Source organism: Cetorhinus maximus, chromosome 2, assembly GCF_964194155.1.
Source record: "Cetorhinus maximus chromosome 2, sCetMax3.hap1.1, whole genome shotgun sequence".
Classification (NCBI taxonomy): domain Eukaryota; kingdom Metazoa; phylum Chordata; class Chondrichthyes; order Lamniformes; family Cetorhinidae; genus Cetorhinus; species Cetorhinus maximus.
The window spans coordinates 9,414,120-9,433,858 of NC_135880.1; the positions used below are offsets into that span (position 1 = coordinate 9,414,120).

The 19,739-nt window shown below is 40.4% G+C and overlaps 1 protein-coding gene across 1 annotated transcript in view; it reads right to left on the minus strand.

Annotated features, from left to right (window-relative positions):
- Positions 1-9,515: 9,515 nt before the first annotated feature.
- haus3 (HAUS augmin-like complex, subunit 3) overlaps positions 9,516-19,739 on the minus strand; it is a 36,542-nt gene continuing 26,318 nt past the window's right edge. Inside the window, exons 4-5 of the mRNA XM_078560689.1 lie at positions 18,068-18,293; positions 9,516-15,675 (exon numbers count right to left, since the gene is read on the minus strand). Of these exons, the coding sequence (XP_078416815.1) occupies positions 15,442-15,675; positions 18,068-18,293 (460 nt within the window). The 3' untranslated portion in view covers positions 9,516-15,441. The remainder of the gene's footprint in view (positions 15,676-18,067; positions 18,294-19,739) is intronic.

The following is a 19,739-nucleotide window of genomic DNA, read 5'->3' on the forward strand; positions in this document are numbered from 1 at the left end:
CATTTTTAGGTATGCCTGCTGTTGCTCCTGGCATGCCCTCCTGCACTCTTCATTGAACCAGGGTTGATCCCCTGGCCTGATGGTAATGGTAGAGTGGGGGACATGCCAGGCCATGAGGTTACAGATTGTGTTAGAGTACAATTCTGCTGCTGATGGCCCAAAATGCCTCATGGATGCCCAGTCTTGAGTTGCTAGATCTGTTCGAATCTATCCCATTTAGCATGGTGGTAATGCCACGTTGTGTGGAGGGTATCCTCAACGTGAAGGCAGGACTTCGTCTCCACAATGGCTGCAGTGGTCATCCATGGTGTACAACATGGAGGAGCACTGATTCATCAGCTAAGGGAGGGCAGTGCATGGTAATCAGCAGGATGTTTCCTTGCCCATGTTTGACCTGATACCATGAGACTTGATGGGGTCCGGAGTCGATGTCAAGGACTCCCAGGGCGACTCCTTCCCGACTGTATACCGCTGTGCCGCCACCTCTGCTGGGTCTGTTCTGCAGGTGGGACAGGTCATACCCAGGGATAGTGATGATGGAGTCTGGGACATTATCTGTAAGTTATGATTCCCTGAGGATGACTATGTCAGGATGTTGCTTGGCTAGTCTGTGAGACAGCTCTTAATTGGCACTAGCCCCCAGATGTTAGTAAGGATTTTGCAGGGTTGACGTGGCCATTTCTGCTGCCTAGGTTGATGCTGGGTGATCTGTACGGTTTCATTCCTTTTTTGTGACTTTGTAGCTGTTTGTTAGGCCATTTCAGAGGAGTCACATGACGTCAGAGGACGACAGATTTCCTTCCCTAAAGGGCATTAATGAACCAGATGGTTTCTACAACAATCAATGGTTTCATGGTCATCATTAGACTTTTAATTCCAGATTTTTATTGAATTCATCCCACCGTGGCGGGATTCGAACCCAGGCCCTGATAGCACCACCCTGGGTCTTTGGATTACTAGTCCAGCGACAATATTACTATGCCATTGCCTCCCCGGCAGTGTTAGTATCTGAGCTGCTGACTGTAAGTGTCAAATCAAGCTCTTCCTCAGACTTGTGCTCTTCTCCTCGCCCTTAATCATCAAATTTGCCAGGCAGCTGGTCTTGGGTCTCAAAGTATAAACCCACAAGAGAAGGGCTGGATTGAGGGAAATGTGGGGGAAAAGCAAGAAGTGCATGGTCACACCATTTGCATCTTGTGCTTCAAACGAGATCGCTGGATGAGGGTGAAGTCAAATTTGAGGAGGTGCATAAGACAGGGAGAAACTGCCATCCTGCCCCAGAAGGCTTCAACAACGTCAGTCACAATAGCCTCAGTGATAGTTGCACCATTAATGCAAGCACCATTGCCTCAAGGATCTCTGCCTGTCCCCAACTGACTCATCTTGTCCTGTAAGAGAGGGAAGGGTGTCAGTGAGTGTATTGCAATGTGTTTGATGTGATCTCATAGTTAAATAGCTGGGAATATTTGGAAGCTGCAAAATGTGGGTGAGTTTACAGCAGTGGTAAGTGTGCAAGGGTGAGGTGGAGTGTATGAATGTTAGAAATGAGTCTTATTTTCAGACACTGTTGATGGTAAGTGATGGGGTGTGGGCATGTAGCAGATTCTGAGGTTCATGGTGCATGAAGTTGGTAAAAGGCAGCATTTGAAGATGCATTTATTAACCTTGACCATTCATGTGAGGTCGCTGAACTTTTGCAACACCGTAACCAAGCAGCTGGCTGAAGACTCCTCACATTAATCTCCGTAGCTGTCTGCTTCTGTTCCTTTCTAAGTCCTTGCCTGGAGGGCATCCTGCTGAGGGATGATCTTTGTCCTCCTTTCCACCTCTGCACTAGACCTCCAGTGCTGAATCCGAGAACCTGAGAGCTTTCTCTCTGGGCTGTTGCTCCACTGCTTAAATTTCCTCCTGCTCAGAAACTCTGGCAGCCACTTCCAGCCCCTGCTACAGCCAGAATGCAGCTCCCCTTAAGACGTGCAAGTTGACTTAAGATTTGTAGGCTAGCTTTAATTGGTGCTAGCTTCACACAGACCTCGGCTCCCTGCTGAGCATGCAGCCAAACAGCAGCATATTTAGTGCACACCACAATCAAGGAGATCAACAAACTGCAGCAGGTGTGCATACTGCCTCCTCAATTCTACCAGGTGCAGGGTAATTTTAAAACAGCTTTACATGGCAAGGCATCGTCAGTACGTAGGCATTGTTATGCTACAGCACTACAATGTATGTTATCTGAATGGTTGAGTGAATAAGGAAATAATGCTTACACTTGCTAGAAGCTACATATATTCATATGCAGGGACCTGTCCTCTGCAGGCAAAAGAAACATGTCCAGGCATTGTGTCTTTTTTGAATTAAACAAAAAAACAAGGAGAACAATAGCTCCCTTGTACATTCTCCATGGCAACACCTCAACCAATCAGTCCACTTGCCAAGCAACCAGCACCCTTTTCTCAAGCAGTATAAACTGTTGCTCCCTTTGAAATTTGGTATCCTTGTGTCTGTCCTGATGAGTACAAGATGAAAAGCTTTGACAGCATGTCTCTTTTTTCCAGCAATACTCAAGTTGTGTACTATCAAGGGACTAAATGATGATTGAAAAGCAAAGAATAATTTTAGGCATGTGCTTGGGAAAAGCTCATCATCCAACATTCCCCATTTTTGTCTCCATGCACAAAATCTCCAAAGCCCTTTCCTCATAGCGAGTGAAGAGTTGTAGCTTCAATGAACCATCTTCCATCTGCAGATGTTTGCCTGGAAGCACATAGAACGTGGACAGGTGTTGTGATAAAATATGAGAAAGGATGATTTTGAATCAAGCACTCGGGCCAGCAGCCACTTTATTTGAGTGTGTGAACATGAAGCATTCATTTGATGTGGATAGCATGCTTCGTGCTCGTTGTTTATTGGCCATAGGTTAAATGCTTTGGCCAGCCTGCAATTTACAGTGCCCTAGAAAAAGATGTGCATGCTGATTTGGAAATTGCATGAGTAGTTGTCATAGTGATGTGCATATTCTCTCTGTGCTGCAGCAACAAGATTTCAGTGCAATAATGTCAAGATTGCAAGGTAACATTGTGAAAAGAAGAAAAATGCGAGCAGTACCTTGACACCCTACCCGAGGCCTGCTTAGATTCAATGGACAAATTAAACTACAGTCACACTTGCAGGTACAATTTTTTCAATGTTCTCCTAACAAATATCCTAAGCAGTCCAAGCAGGCCTAGAGATCCACCCAATCTGCCCGAGTGCAGCAGCAGCCGCTCTCTAGCCATTGATTGGTCGCTCCAAGGAAAAAATCACATTGAGTGACTGTTTCCTCAAACAGTGCGGGCTTCTAATCCATATTTGAACCTGACATGGGGTTCAGAAGTTTACAGGGAAGATCGAGTCCCAGAACTCTGACTTTTCATGGCATATGGTGTAGGTCACAATTATCCAAGTGTTCAGCAATTATGATTTCAAAATTTTCTTGCTTATAAATTCAACATCCTCATGCACCCTGCCTCCTGTTCAGCCTTATGTCCACAGTCTGCTTTTCTGAGTTTGTTTTCCCCAGCCTATCCAATCTTCCATTGGTCTACTCAATGTTTGATCAGCTTCTTTGTATGTAAAGCATCTTGAAATGGTCTGTCACATGAAAGGTTCCAAATAAATGTAATTGTCATCAATTCAATTTAATTCTGAATTTAACCTTATTGAAGATTGAAACTATTTGAAATGGCCATAGGGCATTTACGGTTCCAAACAGGAACTGTGGAGGAGTTTCATCCTTCTGCAGAAACAGTCCCCTGTCATCCATTTAAATTTATTTTTCTTACCCTGTTTTCCCTATTGTAATTTTAATTGGAACTACACCTAATGTCCCCATATACAACTTCAACTTGCATTTATATACTGCCTTTACTGTAGTAAGACATATGAACATACAAATTAGGAGGGGTAGGCCATTCAGCCCTTCAAGCCCGCTCCGCCCATTCAATAAGATCATGGCTGATCCGATTGTAACCTTCACACTCCCGCCTGCCCCCATAACCTTTCACCCCCTTGCTTATCAAGTATCTATCTACCTCTGCCTTAAAAATATTCAAAGGCTCTGCTTTCACCATCTTTTAAGCAAGAGAGTTCCAAATACTCAAGGCCCTCAGAGAAAAAATTTATTTTTATCTCGGTCTTAAATGGGAGACCCCTAGTTCTAGATTCTCCCACAAGAGGAAACATCCTCTTCTTATGACCGCAGCCGGTGTTAATTGCTGCACAAACCAAATCCCAGGGAGGAACTTGGCTTACAGGCCATAGTCTTTTTTTTTGTATTCTGCAACTAAGACGACGACATACCGATCTCAGCAGTAAGAGGTCCAGTAACATTTTGAGATTTTAATAATTAAAAGTAAAAGATTTAACAAAAAAAAAGAAAACTTAAGCACACAAGATTACAGTTAAACAATTAATGTTCCCAAAATGACACTCTACTTGATTAAACCTACAAGTAACCACTTTCCAGGCAACACCTCCCTTATAGATGTTTAAATAAGAAATCCAGTAATAGTACACAAGGCAAACTGCTGTAGCCTCAATAAAGGTGTACCACATGACCTTTAACCTCTTCTGCTCTGCGGTGGAATCTACTTCAGAATAAAACGGCTTGCTGCAGCCCATGACTTTTCTGGCTTGATTGGATAGGTGATTCAAACTGCACCCTCTCCCAGCCCAGTGCTCCAGCTCTCTCAACAACTCAAACAGCTCCAGCTATTTCCACCCTAACAGCTAACCACAGTAACTCTAACATACCTTTTTTCCCTTTCATCTCAGTTTCATTGTTCTCACACACCTCTTTGAATCTCAAACCCTTTCAAATATAAGATTTTTCATGTTTCCATCTTGTCTATACTTTTGCGTCAATAAAATATAATACCCCCACTATTATTTACCTATGGACTCCTACAAGAAGTAAACATGTTTGTCTCTTTTCACTTCTGACTCCCCTTTGATATTCAAATAAACTCTCAACTTATCTAAAACTACAAATGTTAGGTCAAACCTACTTACTTGTACCTCAAACTTCATACTTCTTTTCATGTTTCCAACCTCCCAGACAACCTGACTCTTATCAAACTCTTGCCCAGCTTAATTAAATCACACACACAGACACAGATATCCAGCCTTCTTTACAGAAGGACACAATATTCCCCAAAATATTTTTTAAAATCCATTCTCACACTCTCCATATCCACTTTGTCAAGACCCCTCAAGATCATATAGGTTTCAATCAAGTCGCCTCATACTCTTCCAAACTCCAGTGGATACAAGCCTAGCCTGTCCAACCTTCCCACATAAGACAACCCTCCCATTCCAGTAAACTGTCTCTGAACTGCTTCCAATGCATTTACATCCTTCCTTAAATAAGGAGACCAATACTGCACATGGTATTCCAAATGTGGTCTCACCAATGCCCTGTATAACTGAAGCATAACCTCCCTACTTTTGTAATCAATTCCCCTTGCAATAAATGATAACGTTCTATTAACTTTCCTAATTACTTGCGGTACATCTGCATACTAGCCTTTTGCGATTCGTGCATGCGGACATCTAGATCTCTCACCATAGGTAATATGCTTCTTTATTTTTCCTCCAAAATGGACAATTTCACATTTGCCCACATTATACTCCATTTACCAGATCTTTGCTCACTTACTTAACCTATATATATCCCTTTGTAGCCTCCTTATCTCCTCTTCACATCTTACTTTCCAACTATCGTGTCATCAGCAAATTTAGCAACCATCCCATCCATCCCTTCATCCAAGTCATTTATATAAATTGTAAAAAGTTGAGGCTCCAGCACTGATCCCTGTGGCACACCACTCATTACATCCTGCCAACCAGAAAAAGACCCATTTATGCCTACACTCTGCTTCCTGTTAACTAGCCAGTCTTCTATCCGTGCCAATATGTTGCCCCACTATACCATGAGCTTTTATTTTTCGCATTAACCTTTGGTGTGGCACCTTATCAAAAGCCTTCTGGAAATCTGAGTACAGTACATCCATCAATTCCCCTTTATCCACAGCATATGTTAGTTTGTCATGGTTAAGCATGATTTCCATGTTGACTCTGCCTGATTACCCTGAATTATTCAAAGTGTCCTGCTATAATGTCTTTAATAACAGTTTCTACCATTTTCCCTATGACAGCTGTTAAGCTAACTGGCCTGTAATTTCCTGATTTCTGTCTCCCTCCCTTTTTGAATAAAGACACCCAACAAGCTCACAGAAGTACTTTCAAACAAAATTTGACACCGAGCCCCATGAGAAGATATTAGAACAGCCAAATGTGGAGCGATGAAATTCAAGGATGAGCAAGAGGCCAGAATTTGAGGAGCACAGAGATTTCAGGTAGTTGTAGGGTGGGAGGTTACTCCCAGGAATTTCTTTGAGGCTACTTGTGCTCCACTGCAGTAACTTAGGTCAAATTTATGGTGATGGATTGGGAGAAGCCCCAAGGAAATTCACACCCCTAGTGTTGAGAGTCTGGACAATGTACAACTGCCATCTGCCGATTCAGAACACCAAGTACTGATATAACCTATCAAACACCATTGCTCTCCTCTTTAAGATACATTGTGAATCCTGGCACCATAGGCAAAGAAATTATGAATTTGTCAACAACTTAATACCTAGTTATCTTACCTCACTAGATGAAATGTCAGATGAGGTGTTAAATGTTGCTGCTGCGAACAGCTGAACACCACATGGTTGACTCAGATGCTGAGCACATTTAACTGCTTTTAAACATTTTAGAGCGTGAGATTATTCTAAACAAAGGTCACCAATTTATATACATCAACAACTTGTATTTGTATTGTGCCTTAAAGTAATAAAACATCCCAAAATACTTCACATCAGAGAGAACAGACCAAACTGTATTAGGTGAGTTAAGAGAGTTAATCAAATACACAGATGGGAAGAAGGAGAACATTAAATTTAGGATAATCAGTCAAGCTCGTGATGCGCTTCATTTACACACATTAGAAGCAGCATACATTCATGCAGGGATCCATTCTCTGCAAACAGAGAAGTATTTTCAAGGTTTGCGCCTTTTTTAAATTACCCAGGAGCTTGGAGAGCCTATGGATCCCCATTGCTTTCTGCATGGCATCACCTCAGCCAGAGTCACCAATCAGTTCGCCAACCAATCAGTGCCCTTTTCTCCTTTCGTATAAATTGTAGCATTTGTTTGCAATTTGGCATTCTTGCGTTTGTCCTGATAAGTGCAAGACAAAACGCTTCAGCAACATATCTCTCTTTTCAGCAATATTCAAATCTGCTTAATTAAAATTTATGAAGTGGGCGGGGTGGGAGCGAAGAAGAACAAGGAGAGGTAGATCTATCAGAGTGGGAATGCTTGCCAATCCACTAAGGATAATCTTGCATGCAAATACTGTAGTGGTTAGAGGGCCTATCTGAACAAGCAGCAGAAAATCCCATTAGTGCTAGTAAACTATAGGTTTGACTAACTTAACTCTTGTGCACATTGGGCAGCTCCTTAATAGTGGTTCTCGTCAGCTTGTGCCTAGGTTTTCCATGCTTAAATACATGGGTTGTGTCCCTGTCAGACAGTATGCACGCCACATCAAGTAAACTCAAATTCTACTCAGTTTCTCATTCTCAATTTCTTTAGTTAAGCTTGAGGAATCAGCATTTGCGTTTTTCATTTCAAGGAGGAATATATTATTTGTGTTTTATAAAATTATGCTGCAAAATCTCAACATTAAGATCAGCATCAATTTCTGAATTGTGTTGGTCAAAATACTTTATTATTGTGTAATTATAACTGGAATTTACATAGAATATTAGATGTCTCATGGAAAAATTGCCTTCATTTCCCCTTAAGAGTAAATAAATCAGTTTTACAAGATATTATACAGAATAAGGTTGGGGAACTAAAATGGGCAACATTTTAATAATTATTTTGCTAAAACTAAAATCAAAAATCCAATATAGATTAATTTTCAAGTTATAGCTTGATCCATTAGAAATATTATACACCCCTACTATGGCTTTAGCTGCACATCTTCCTCAATAATGTATTAAATAGGGGCATTAATCAAGAATAGGAAAGAAATTAATTAAGAGAACACAGTTTTGACTGTTATTGCATATATCTAAAAACAAAAGGCTTACATTCATATAGTGTCTTAGCATATCCATGGGAGACATCCCACAGTGCTATGAAGTGCAACACTCGATAGTCAATTTGCATACAGCAAAACGTCAGAAACAAGATAACGGACAAATTTTGGGTGGTGATGAGAAACGTTGTCCCGGGACAAAAGATTCCCTATTTTACTTCACACTGTACCACAGAATCTTTAATATGTATCTGAAATAGGGCCTCAGCTCATCTTAATAATGCCATAACAGTTCAGTACTACACTGACGAGTCAGTATAGATTGTGTGTTCAAATGCTTTGGAGCTGGCCAGATGGACAAAACGCTCTTTCGTACACATGCACATTGCTACTTTCTAAATACAGGAATTTACTGAGAACACCAAGCTCAAGCTGCCAAGCTTCGACCACGAGCAGACCCAAAGCCAATGCAAAAGTAAAATACTGCAGATGCTGGAAATCTGAAATAAAAACATGCTGGAAATATTCAGCAGGTCTGGCAGCATCTATGGAGAGCGAAACAGAGTTAACATTTCACAGACCAGAAACGTTAACTTGGTTTCCCAAAACCAATGCATATGCAGTCCTCAGGAAATCAAAATCGTGTACATACAAAAATGCTTTTGGTTATTCTGTAGTAGCTCATGTAACTTGTTCAAGTATTTAAGTGTAAACTCGGCTTAATAGAAGGATATGTTATGCGCTGTATTGGTGGCTGCAAAAATCCAAGTTAGCTCGTCATGAAGACCCCTTTTGACACTCACAGCATTTGTTGTTTTGCATTTTCTTTATATGCTCATATCGAATGGCTTTGATAATCTGCTGAGCCTGTGTAGATAATTGTTTGCGGTAAAGATCCAATCCAGCACACCAGTTACGAGATACTCTGTTCTCCATCTTTTTGCCTGGATGCTAACCAAACAGAAAAGAAGAAAAAAAAATCATAAATCCTAACTGTTATTTGAAGTACTGACTTCTGAATGGACCTTTAAAATTAATGCCAAAAGTATTTTCATACTTTATGCACCAATCGAAAGTAACTTTTATTACTCAGCACCATCCATCTTCATGATATTCCTTCAGTTTTATTTATATCAAATATTAACTTTTTGAATTTTCATTAGAAATTCAAACAGAATCTATTCCTAATAGTTTTACTGTACTAAAAGTGTTTTCAATACTTTGAATTAACCAATGTAAATGAAACAGCAAAGTACTGATAAGAGTTAAAGCAACACTTAATTAAGAATACCCTTTACTCACCAGTAAGTTTCATATCTTATACATTTATAAACAAAGTAAAAAAAAATGCCAAGTATTGACTAGAAGAAAAAAATCACAAAAAAACTTTACAAACTGATTTATTTCTGAACTTCTTTACAAGGCAATTTAGTCGTCAAGTATTTTACAACAGGTGTATAGTGTTGAACTGAGTTTATAAGGCAATATGCTAAAGATTAAGGATATCTTAAATCAGTTGTACTGTGTACTGTGTCCACCCTCCATTAAAAAACAAGAACATGGGCCTATGAGTGTGAACTGATTTACTTGTTAATCATGAATTATTTTTCAGGTTTCTTTTTAAAACAACTTAAATCAGTCCTTTTTACATTTTGTTGGTTTCTGTAATTATGCCTTATAAAGTAACTGCAACTATATCATCGGAACCAATCTAAGGTATGTTCCTTAAGGATATGTCTGAGGGGGTTGCTTAAGTACATCTAGCAACGCTTCTTAAGTAACCACAGTCACCAAGATTGTCTGAAAGTCAGGGATGAAGTTTATGGACTTACTTTTGCTGAAAATGGCTATAGGCTTTGTTTCAGTAATTAGCATTACAACAGGGTTGTGCCTGAGGTTATAGTGACCAACAGGTGGGGGAAGCAGCAACAAACCAAAGAGCAATTTTTTTTGTATATTAGTTTAACCCCTTCCATTTGAAACTGCACTTGTTAATTTAGAAAAAACACAAAAGAATATGTTGCATATTGAGTGATATGGTCCTCAACTAAATAAGCAGCTATGACACATCGTTTGATGATAATAGTTGAATGTGGACTATACATGAAAAAGGTATGTGAGTGGGTCCAGTCATTTAGCTATTCAGTCTGGGCCATGTAGATTTAATTTGGCAGATGAGGAGTGAAATTCAAAGATCAAGAAAGCTGAATGTCAGGTACACAAATGAGGGAAAAGGACAACTAATCCCACAGAAACCACTATGTCAAGGTGGTGAAAGGTTATGATACATAGAAAAAAATTATTCCCTTTGGTGAGCAAGTGGTTCAACAAGCAGAGGTTCTAGACAGATAGACAATGGTTTATTGAAAAATCATTATGACAGCAGGTGCTAAATTGTGATGACAAAACAAGTAATCATAATTCATAAGAGTTATGGACAATGAAAATAAAAAAAGTATAAAATAATAAAAGTATTGCATAAGTATGAACATGTAAGTATAATTACAATGCATTGCAAAATACAGGTCTCCTTAATTTACAGAATAGAAATGAAAGGTCTACTGCACTCAGCATTTTGCATTAAAGTACATAGATCGTATGAGGCACTGCAGGAACTCACCAAGCCTCCTTACACAGCATCTTTCAAATCCACAATCACTGCCCTCTAGAAGGGCAAGGGCAGCACAGCAGTGCAAAAGATAAGGCTAAAACATTTGCTACAATCTTCAGCCAGGAGTGCCGAGTGGATTATCCGTCTCAGCCTCCTCCAGAGGTCCCCCGCATCACATATGCCAGTCTTCAGCCAATCTGATTCACTCCACATGATATCAAGAAACGACTGCAGGCACTGGATACTGCAAAGGCTATGGGCCTTGACAATATTCCAGCAATAGTACTGAAGACTTGTGCTTCAGAACTTGTCATGCCTCTAGCCAAGCTGTTCCAGTACAGCTACGACACTGGTATCTACCCAGCTATGTGGAAAATTGCTCAGGTATGTCATGTACATAAAAAGCAGGACAAATCCAACTCGGCCAATTCCCGTCCCATCAGTCTACGCTCCATCATCAGTAAACTAATGGAAGGGGTCATCAACAGCACTTGCTTAGCAATAACCTGCTCACTGATGTCCAGTTTGGGTACCGCCAGGGCCACTAAGTTCCTGACCTCGTTACAGCCTTGGTTCAAACATGGACAAAAGAGCCGAACTCCCAAGGTGAGTGAGTGTGACTACCCTTGACATCAAGGCCACATTTGACAGTGTGGGGCATCAAGGAACCCTAGCAAAACTGGAGTCAATAGGAATCAGGGGGAAAACTCTCTGCTGGTTGGAGGCATACCTAGCACAAAGGAAGATGGTTGTGGTGGTTGGAGGTCAGTCATCTCAGCTCCAGGGCATCACTGCAGGAGTTCCTCAGGGTAGTGTCCTCGGCCCAACCATCTTCAGCAGATTCATCAATGACCTTCCATCATAAGGTCAGAAGTAGGGATGTTCACTGACGATTGCGCAATGTTCAGCACCATTCACGGCTCCTCAAATACTGAAGCATTCCATGCCCAAATGCAGCAAGACCTGGACATTATCCAGACTTGGGCAAACAAGTGGCAAGTACCATTCACACCACACAAGTGTCAGGCAATGACCATCTCCAACAAGAGAGAATCCAACCATCGCCCCATGATGTTCAATTGCTTTACCATCACTAAATCCCCCACTGTCAACATCCTGGGGGTTACCGTTGACCAGAAACTGAACTGGACCAGCCATATAAATACTGTGGCTACAAGAGCACGTCAGAGGCTAGGAACCCTGTGACGAGTAGCTCACCTGCCAGCTCCCCAAAGGCTGTCCACCATCTACAAGACACAAGTCAGGAGCATGATGGAATACTCCGCACTTGTCTGGATGAATGCAGTTCCCACAACACTGAAGAAGCTTGACACCATCCAGGACAAAGCAGACCGCTTGATTGGCACCACATACACAAACATACATTCTCCTCCACCACTGACGCACAGTAGCAGCAGTGTGCGCCATTTACAAGATGCACTGTGGGAATCCACCAAGGCTCCTTCGACAGCACCTTCCAAACCCATGACCACTAACACCTAGAAGGACAAGGGGCAGCAGATAGATGGGAACACCTGGAGTTCCCCTACAAGTCACTCACCATCCTGACTTGGAAATATATTGCAATTCCTTCACCGTCACTTGGTCAAAATCCTGGAACTCCCTCGCTAACAGCACTGTGAGTGTACCTACACCACATGGGTCAAGGCGGCAGCTCACCACCACATTCTCAAGGGCAACAAGGGATGGGCATAAATGTTGACCCAGCCAGTGAAGCCCACATCCCGTGAATGAATAATAATAAAAAAGTGCATTTGCCCTTCTACCTACAGTGTCTGAGGACAACTTATCTGCTAGTAAAAATAGCACAAAATAAAAGGTAATAGGTCTGAACTGGAGGAAGGCTTAATTCTAAACCCTTGACTCCCATGAGGAAGGATATCCTTCCTTATAAATTATAGAATCATCCAACACAGGAGTCTTTTCAGCCCAATGTCCTGCAATTTTGTCCCCTTCAATCCCTGTTCAAACTTACTATTGAATAGATATCCTCCACCCTTTCAGGCTGTGCATTCCATATCACCACTCACTCGCAGTGTAAAAAATTATCTTCATCTCCCTTCTGGCTACTTTGCCAATTATCTTAAATCTGACGGAAATGTTAATCCCGTTTTCTCTTTCCACAGATGCCACCATACTTGCTGAGTACTGCAGAATTTTCTGTTTTTATTTCCAGCATCTGCAATATTTTGCTTCTGCACCATATTGACAATACTCTGCAGCGTTAGGTGAGACACAATGGACCATGAGAACAAGCAGCAGCATGCTACTTCAGTGGCTATGTCTGCCATCAATAACTCTATTGGTTAATTTGTCAATTTGTTAAATTTCTTTTACGCAAAAGAGTATAAATAAGACACTGATGCAATGCAGTAACAACAGGCGCTGCTATGCTTCTGCGAGTGGAAAAGAAAATGAAATTTCTGGTTGTGCTGACTGATAGGTCAATCACCTATTATGTGAGCAGTAGAGTGACCGATGAGATGATCTCTGTATTAGACAGAAAAGGACCAAACACAAATTAAAGGTTGAGGGTACTAATAACTTTGTCTGCACTGGGACAGCTATTACTTCTTCTACAAGCTCATATGAGACAGGTGTTCCTGTACCTCAGTTACTCGCTATGCCTTCAGAAATGGTTTGTGGAATGGCGAGAGCCTGCCAATCTGCTTCTATTTCTGCTGCCCGGCAGTTTCTTTTCCCTCTCAAACCACTTCAACCGTGGAAAACTGCAACTGGATTACATTAAAATAAACACATTAACTCTCAAATTATCTAGCCAACTATCAGAACTCAGCAACTTCCCATTAATTTGTTAGTACCATCCCAACAGAAAATCAGTTTGCAGTAGGGTTTGGGTGGGAGTAATTGTAGAAACCAGCATGTGGAAAATACTTCCCATTTTTACACAGAACTTACACAAAGAAACAGCTCATTCCTCCCAAATGGAATATGCCACTGTTTATGCGTAAGCCTCCAAGCATACTAACTCGATAACATACCCTTCTATTGCATTCATCTAAACTTCTCCTTAAATGTGTCTGCAGTATTTACCTCAGCTACGCCATGTGGTAGTGAATGCCACATTCTCACCATTCTCTAGGCAATTCAGGAGAAACATACCCATTGGAATTATTAGTGACGCAAATATTTATGACCCCTAGTTTTGGTCTCCCCTTCAAGTGGAAATATTTTCTCTACATTTACTGCTCAAACTATTTCATAAATGTAAAGACTTTTACTTAGGTCAGCTTTTTCTTTTCTAGAGAAAGAGCCCCAGGTTATTTAGTCTTTGCCAATCGTACAACCTCAGTTCTCATATTAGTGCACCTATATCCTTCTTGTAATACGCACAGCGTTACAAGTTTAATCTAACCAAAATTCTATTCAAGTTTAACACTGCTTTTTATTCTAAAAATGAAAATATGCTTAGTTTGCAATGTTGATGCCCTTTTTTAACCTGTGTCATTACGTGATCATTTGTATATCTGCACCCCTAGTTCCCTTTGCTCCCACTTCCCAAATAGTATGCAGCCTCCTTATCTCTTCTACCAAAAACAAGTGATAGCTTAAACCGTGATCCTTTCTTTCCAAAAACCTGGGCCTTTTTAAAAACAAGTTTTTGTTCTCTGCTTGTTGGAGGCATTAGCAAGGCTGCATTGATTGCTCATCTTTGGTGGCCCAGAGGGTAATAAGAGTTAACTACGTGATGTGGTACTGAAATTATCATAGGCCATAGCAGCCCAGCAGTACTGAAATATCTGATTCCAGACCAATAAAGTGGCCCTGGAGCAGTCCCCAGAACAGAGACATCTGTTGGCAGGAATTGTTAACAAAATAAGTAAAGCTGAAGATCCCAAGACCTGCAGTTGTGGAACTTGGATATTCTTATTGCTGAATGACAATTTTCCCCCAGAACATCTAAGTTGCCTCCCAGTATTTTGGGGAAGAGAATTCCAAGAGAAGTCCGAGAGGTGACGTCAACAGGGTGGATACTCAGCTAAACAGATTTCAACCTCTTCTTTCTCGCCTTTGAAGAGAAGAAATGGAGGCAAAGTTTAAGAAAATATTCCCCCCATTATCCAAGTTACCCAAATTAAAACTGGTTTAGTAAAAATTAAGGCTAGGCCTTAATTATACATGATACATACAATCAGGATAGTTTAAAAACTGTACTCCACAAAATATGAAGCAAAATATATCTGAGAGAGGAGCAGTAATCAACTGGCAATTATGACACTAAAACTTGCAAAAATGGATTTGAGAATTCAGGAACCTCAAATACTTTGGTTGTTAACCATGACAAGTGAATATTTCTGCTCAATGTAATGTGAGAGGGTGTGCAAGCCTCCAAATCACCATGAAAAACAAGTCTATAGCTGCATTTTAATTGAACTAAATTAAAAACAAAGTATAGATATCTGGTGACAGGAAAAGAGCCTGGAAAATTTTATACATACAAAACAATTTAAAATAGTGCTAGATGAATATTTTATTAAGAGCATAAAATGCTCAAACTTAATTCACATTTCTCCCTCATCATAAATCTAGGATTTTCTCTCTCCAGTTTTCAAATGTTACTGTACAACTATCCACAGCAATTCGTGTTAGAGAAGTTATTTTTCAGAAGCATTTAACCATGTTTCACCAGTGAAGTTTTCCATTTGCAGGTTACACATCAGCTCTCTGATCCAATGTTCTGTACCCTAACCTTCTTCTCCAGATTCTCCACAATCTTCTTCAATTTGTCAGGGTCTTGAAAGAAATAAACATAAAGAACTCTCTCGCCTTGAAGATTCAAGTTGCTTCCCAAAATTTGCCGTTTTGACTTTATGTCATCAGCTATATTCCCAATAATTTGCGGCAGTCTCTGCAATTGGCATTCCAATCTTTGAAGAGGCTCGGACAGTTCCTTCAAAATAAATAAATAATCAAAGTTTAGATTGGTACCAGTGAACACTAGTTAAATCACTAAAAAAGGTACTGGAAATATATACTTAAATCAGTGGTCATGTGAATAAGTTGTCCAACAACATTTTGTTGTTCATTTGTTCGAAATGTAGTTAGTATTCTTACAAATGCATTTTCATGTTCAAGGAGAGGAAGAGAAAACTGTGTGTGCCTGTATCAAGCATTATTAGAATAAAAGCAACATTCTGCAGATGCTGGAGTCCTGAAATAAAAACAAAGTACATGAAAATCTCAGCAGGCCTGCAGCATCTGTAGAGAGGGGCCAATACGAATTCTTCAGAATTGAGAGTGAGGTAAGAATGTGTTGGATTTATGCTGTTGAAAAGGGGGAGGGTCAGGTGGAAAAGGGAAGATCAGGGGTGGGAGAGAGCAGAGGAGATCAAATGACAAAGATGTCAAGAAACAAAAGGCAAAGGGAGTGTAATGGTAATAGTCTAGAGTAGATGAGGGGAGCGAAGGTATGCTAGATAAATTTGCAGGCTACACAAAGGTAGGTAGGAAAATATGTTGTGAAGACCACAAAGGAGTTTGCAGATGGATGTAGATGAGTTGAGCGAGTGAGCAAAGATCTGGCAGATGGAGCATAATGTAGAAAAATGTGAAGTTGTTCATTTTGGCAGGAAGAATAAAAAAGCAAAGTATTACTTAAATGGAGAGCGACTACAGAATTCTGAGGTGCAGAGGGATCCAAGTGCATGAGAGTCACAAAAAGTTAGTGTGCGGGCACAGCATGTAATCAAGGCGGCTAATGTAATGCTATCCTTTATTACAAGAGGAATTGAACATAAAAGTAAGGATGTTATGCTTCAGTTATACAGGGCATTGGTGAGACCGCATCTTGAATAGCGTGTGCAGTCTTGGTCTCCTTATTTAAGGAAGGATGTAAATGCATTGGAGGCAGTTCAGAGGAGGTTTACTAGATTGATACCTGGGATGAGCAGGTTGTCTTATGAGGATAGGTTGGACAGACTGGGCTCATTTCCACTGGAGTTTAGAAGAGTCAGGGATGACTTGATTAACAGATAGAAGATCCTGAATGGTCATGACAAGGTGGACGTGGAAAGATGTTTCCTCTTGTGGGTGAGTCCAGAACAAGGGGCACGGTTTTAAAATTAGGGGTCACTCTTATAGGACAGAGATGAGAATTTTTTTCTCTCAGAGGGCTGTGCAGCTTTGGAACTTTCTGCCCCAGAAGGCAGTCCTGGGTCACTGAATATTTTTAAAGGCAGAGACAGATAAATTCTTGTAGGTGAGGGAATCAAAGGTTATTGGTGGTAGATGGGAATGTGGAACTTGAAACACAAACAGATCAGCCATGATCTTATTGAATGGCAGAGCAGGCTCGAGGGGCCGAAAGGCCTACTTCTGCACCTATTTCGTATGTAATTGCAGAACAAAGTACTCTGGACCAATGCTTTGTTTCTTTTACTACTAAAGAGCATAAAACCCATCACATTTCTACCTCTCCACTTCCGAAGTAGTCATATTGGACTCAAAAGATTAACTGTGTCTTTCTCTCTCCACAGATGCTGCCAGACCTGAGTTTTTCCAGCCCTGTTTTTATTTCGAGCACTATTAGGTCAGATATCTAAACTTTACCCCAACCCTCGAAAAGCACCTATAGCCATCTTTTCTCAACATTAGTTCTCAGTAGCTTCTTCAGCTATCTAGAAGAGCCAGGTTGAGGTCTGTTTTATAATGTCAATCATAACCAACACCAACAGAGTGCACTACAAAGAGCAAGAGGGTTCCACAACTCAGCTCTGCAAGAATTTTATAATCAAGTCATAGCAGGCAAATTATAATGCAAGCTAACCAACAGTCAAGCTAGCAAGTTTTCAAGAATGAATTTAGAACAAATCTGCATGTTACTAAATATTGTGATCAAAATCCTTAAAACATTCCTGGTAAATGAGCTGTAGCAATCTGTAATCCAATTATAGTTTCTTTGCAACAATAATTCTTGTTCATTCAGAATGCATTGCAAACTTTCATATAAATCTATTTTCGGAGTAAGGTCGTACAGTGGCATGACCATTGGAGTTAGACTTTGTAGAAACTCTAGAAAATCATCTTCTTCATCTACTAAATCAACACTGATGTATTCTTGCAATTCACCAGACAACTTTTCTAAAACTTATTTCAAATCTAGTGACCCCTCATTATTAGCATAAAAAAAGCTTTTGAATAATAAGTTGTCCCCAATCAAATAAATTGTCCCCACCATTTTGCCATACTGAGCCAATTCCATCCTCTCACCCACCTCTCCCATGCCAATCAAAACAGAACAGACCGGAGTACAGTATGATCGAATAGATTACATGAAAAACTACCTCACTGTGAAGCAGAAGTTTCTTGGACTCAGAATACATAACATTCCGAAGTCTCTCAATATCAGATTCCATTGCAGACCAGAGGTAAGAGTGCTCACGCCGGGTTGTTCCCAATTGGTCCTTTAATGAAATGACATCCTGCTGTAGATTTCTGGCTTCCTGTTCCAGACCACTGTAAGTTCTAAACAGTTGCTGTTTGTCATCTACATCAAAAATCTGACAGAGTCTGAAATAAAAGGACAAAAAACAGTTTTAAAAGTGCTACACTTAGATGGGAGCAGAAAATTAAAACAACTAATTAATGATGCAGCAAGCAGTTCTTTTGTAAGATAAGAATGCTCAAAGTACAAGAAATTTGGTTCATTTTCATACGTTCCCAACACTGTATTCCTCCCCCATGCCCCCACAAGTGAATATGGCCAACTTATGGAGAAAATCAAGACTACGTGAAACCAATGTAGTATTTATAATTTCCTCAAAATCTTTCTACAAATGTTCTGCCACCAATATCTTCAACATACATTTTCATTCCAGTAGTGAAACAAATCAAGCCATACACCATGGAGCGATATATCACCCATGGACAATAATTGGATAGAAAGCTAACCCTTTACTCAGCATACCCAAAAGCCAACAGCATTGACACCTGCACCAGTTGCAGTCTACTTTTAAATGATTCTCACAATTAGTGGCCAATAAGCCATGACAAAAGCAACAATGGAAGCGAGACACCAGCTAATTTCTGCATTACAAAGAAAAATTTAAAAAAAAGACAAGTTCATTAATTTTTTACACATTTGCTGCTGAATAGCACAAATCATCAAGCAACAGGTTCCACCATAAAGCAGACAGATTGAGTAACCAAGGATTAGAGTATATAGAGAAAGACTGCTTTCACCAGTTACCAAATTGGTAATGAGGAAGGCTAGAAGAATCAAAGATGGAAGTTGGAAGACATTCTTCCCCCTACATATTTAGAACATGGCACTTCAGTGTAGCGCCAAGGGGTAACTACATTGCTGAAGATGTTACCTTTCGAATAAACATTAAACCAAGCCCACCTTCCACAACAGATTCCATGAAGAGCCAAGAGAGTTCTCCCTGTGTTCTGGCCAACATTCCTGCCTCAACACCATCTACAAATACAGATTATACCTGCCATTTTTTCCACGATTAAACAGGGGAAACTTTCTGTTAACCAGCAAGTTAAACTCTGTAAAACAAAAAAGGAGCATTCTGATGTAGAAGATAAGGTGACATCTATTTGTGTCAGAATTTATTTTCCAGTATTCACATGGCATTGCTCAAAGTCAGACAGTACAGTGTTTTACACCATGTAATATAATCTCTGGTGCTAAGTTATGTATGATGCTTGAATGAGTCAAATTGGAGTTCTTAGAGAGCATCAGTAGTATTTTAGTGTCTGAATTACACAACGTCCTTACTTTAGTGCAAATTGTCAAGCCAGTATCTTTCATTAGTTCAGGTGTTTAATGATATCTTTTCTATTCAAGAACACTGGACAGGAGGTGCACAGCAGTAAGGGGATGTTGCTGGATGGGGAATTCATGCACTTTGTTAGTGTTGGGTTGAAAGGGTGGTGGACCCTAGGAGTGATGTCAGCTCAGGATGTGGTAGCACAAGGAAGAACACGTCTGGATTGGCAAACAAT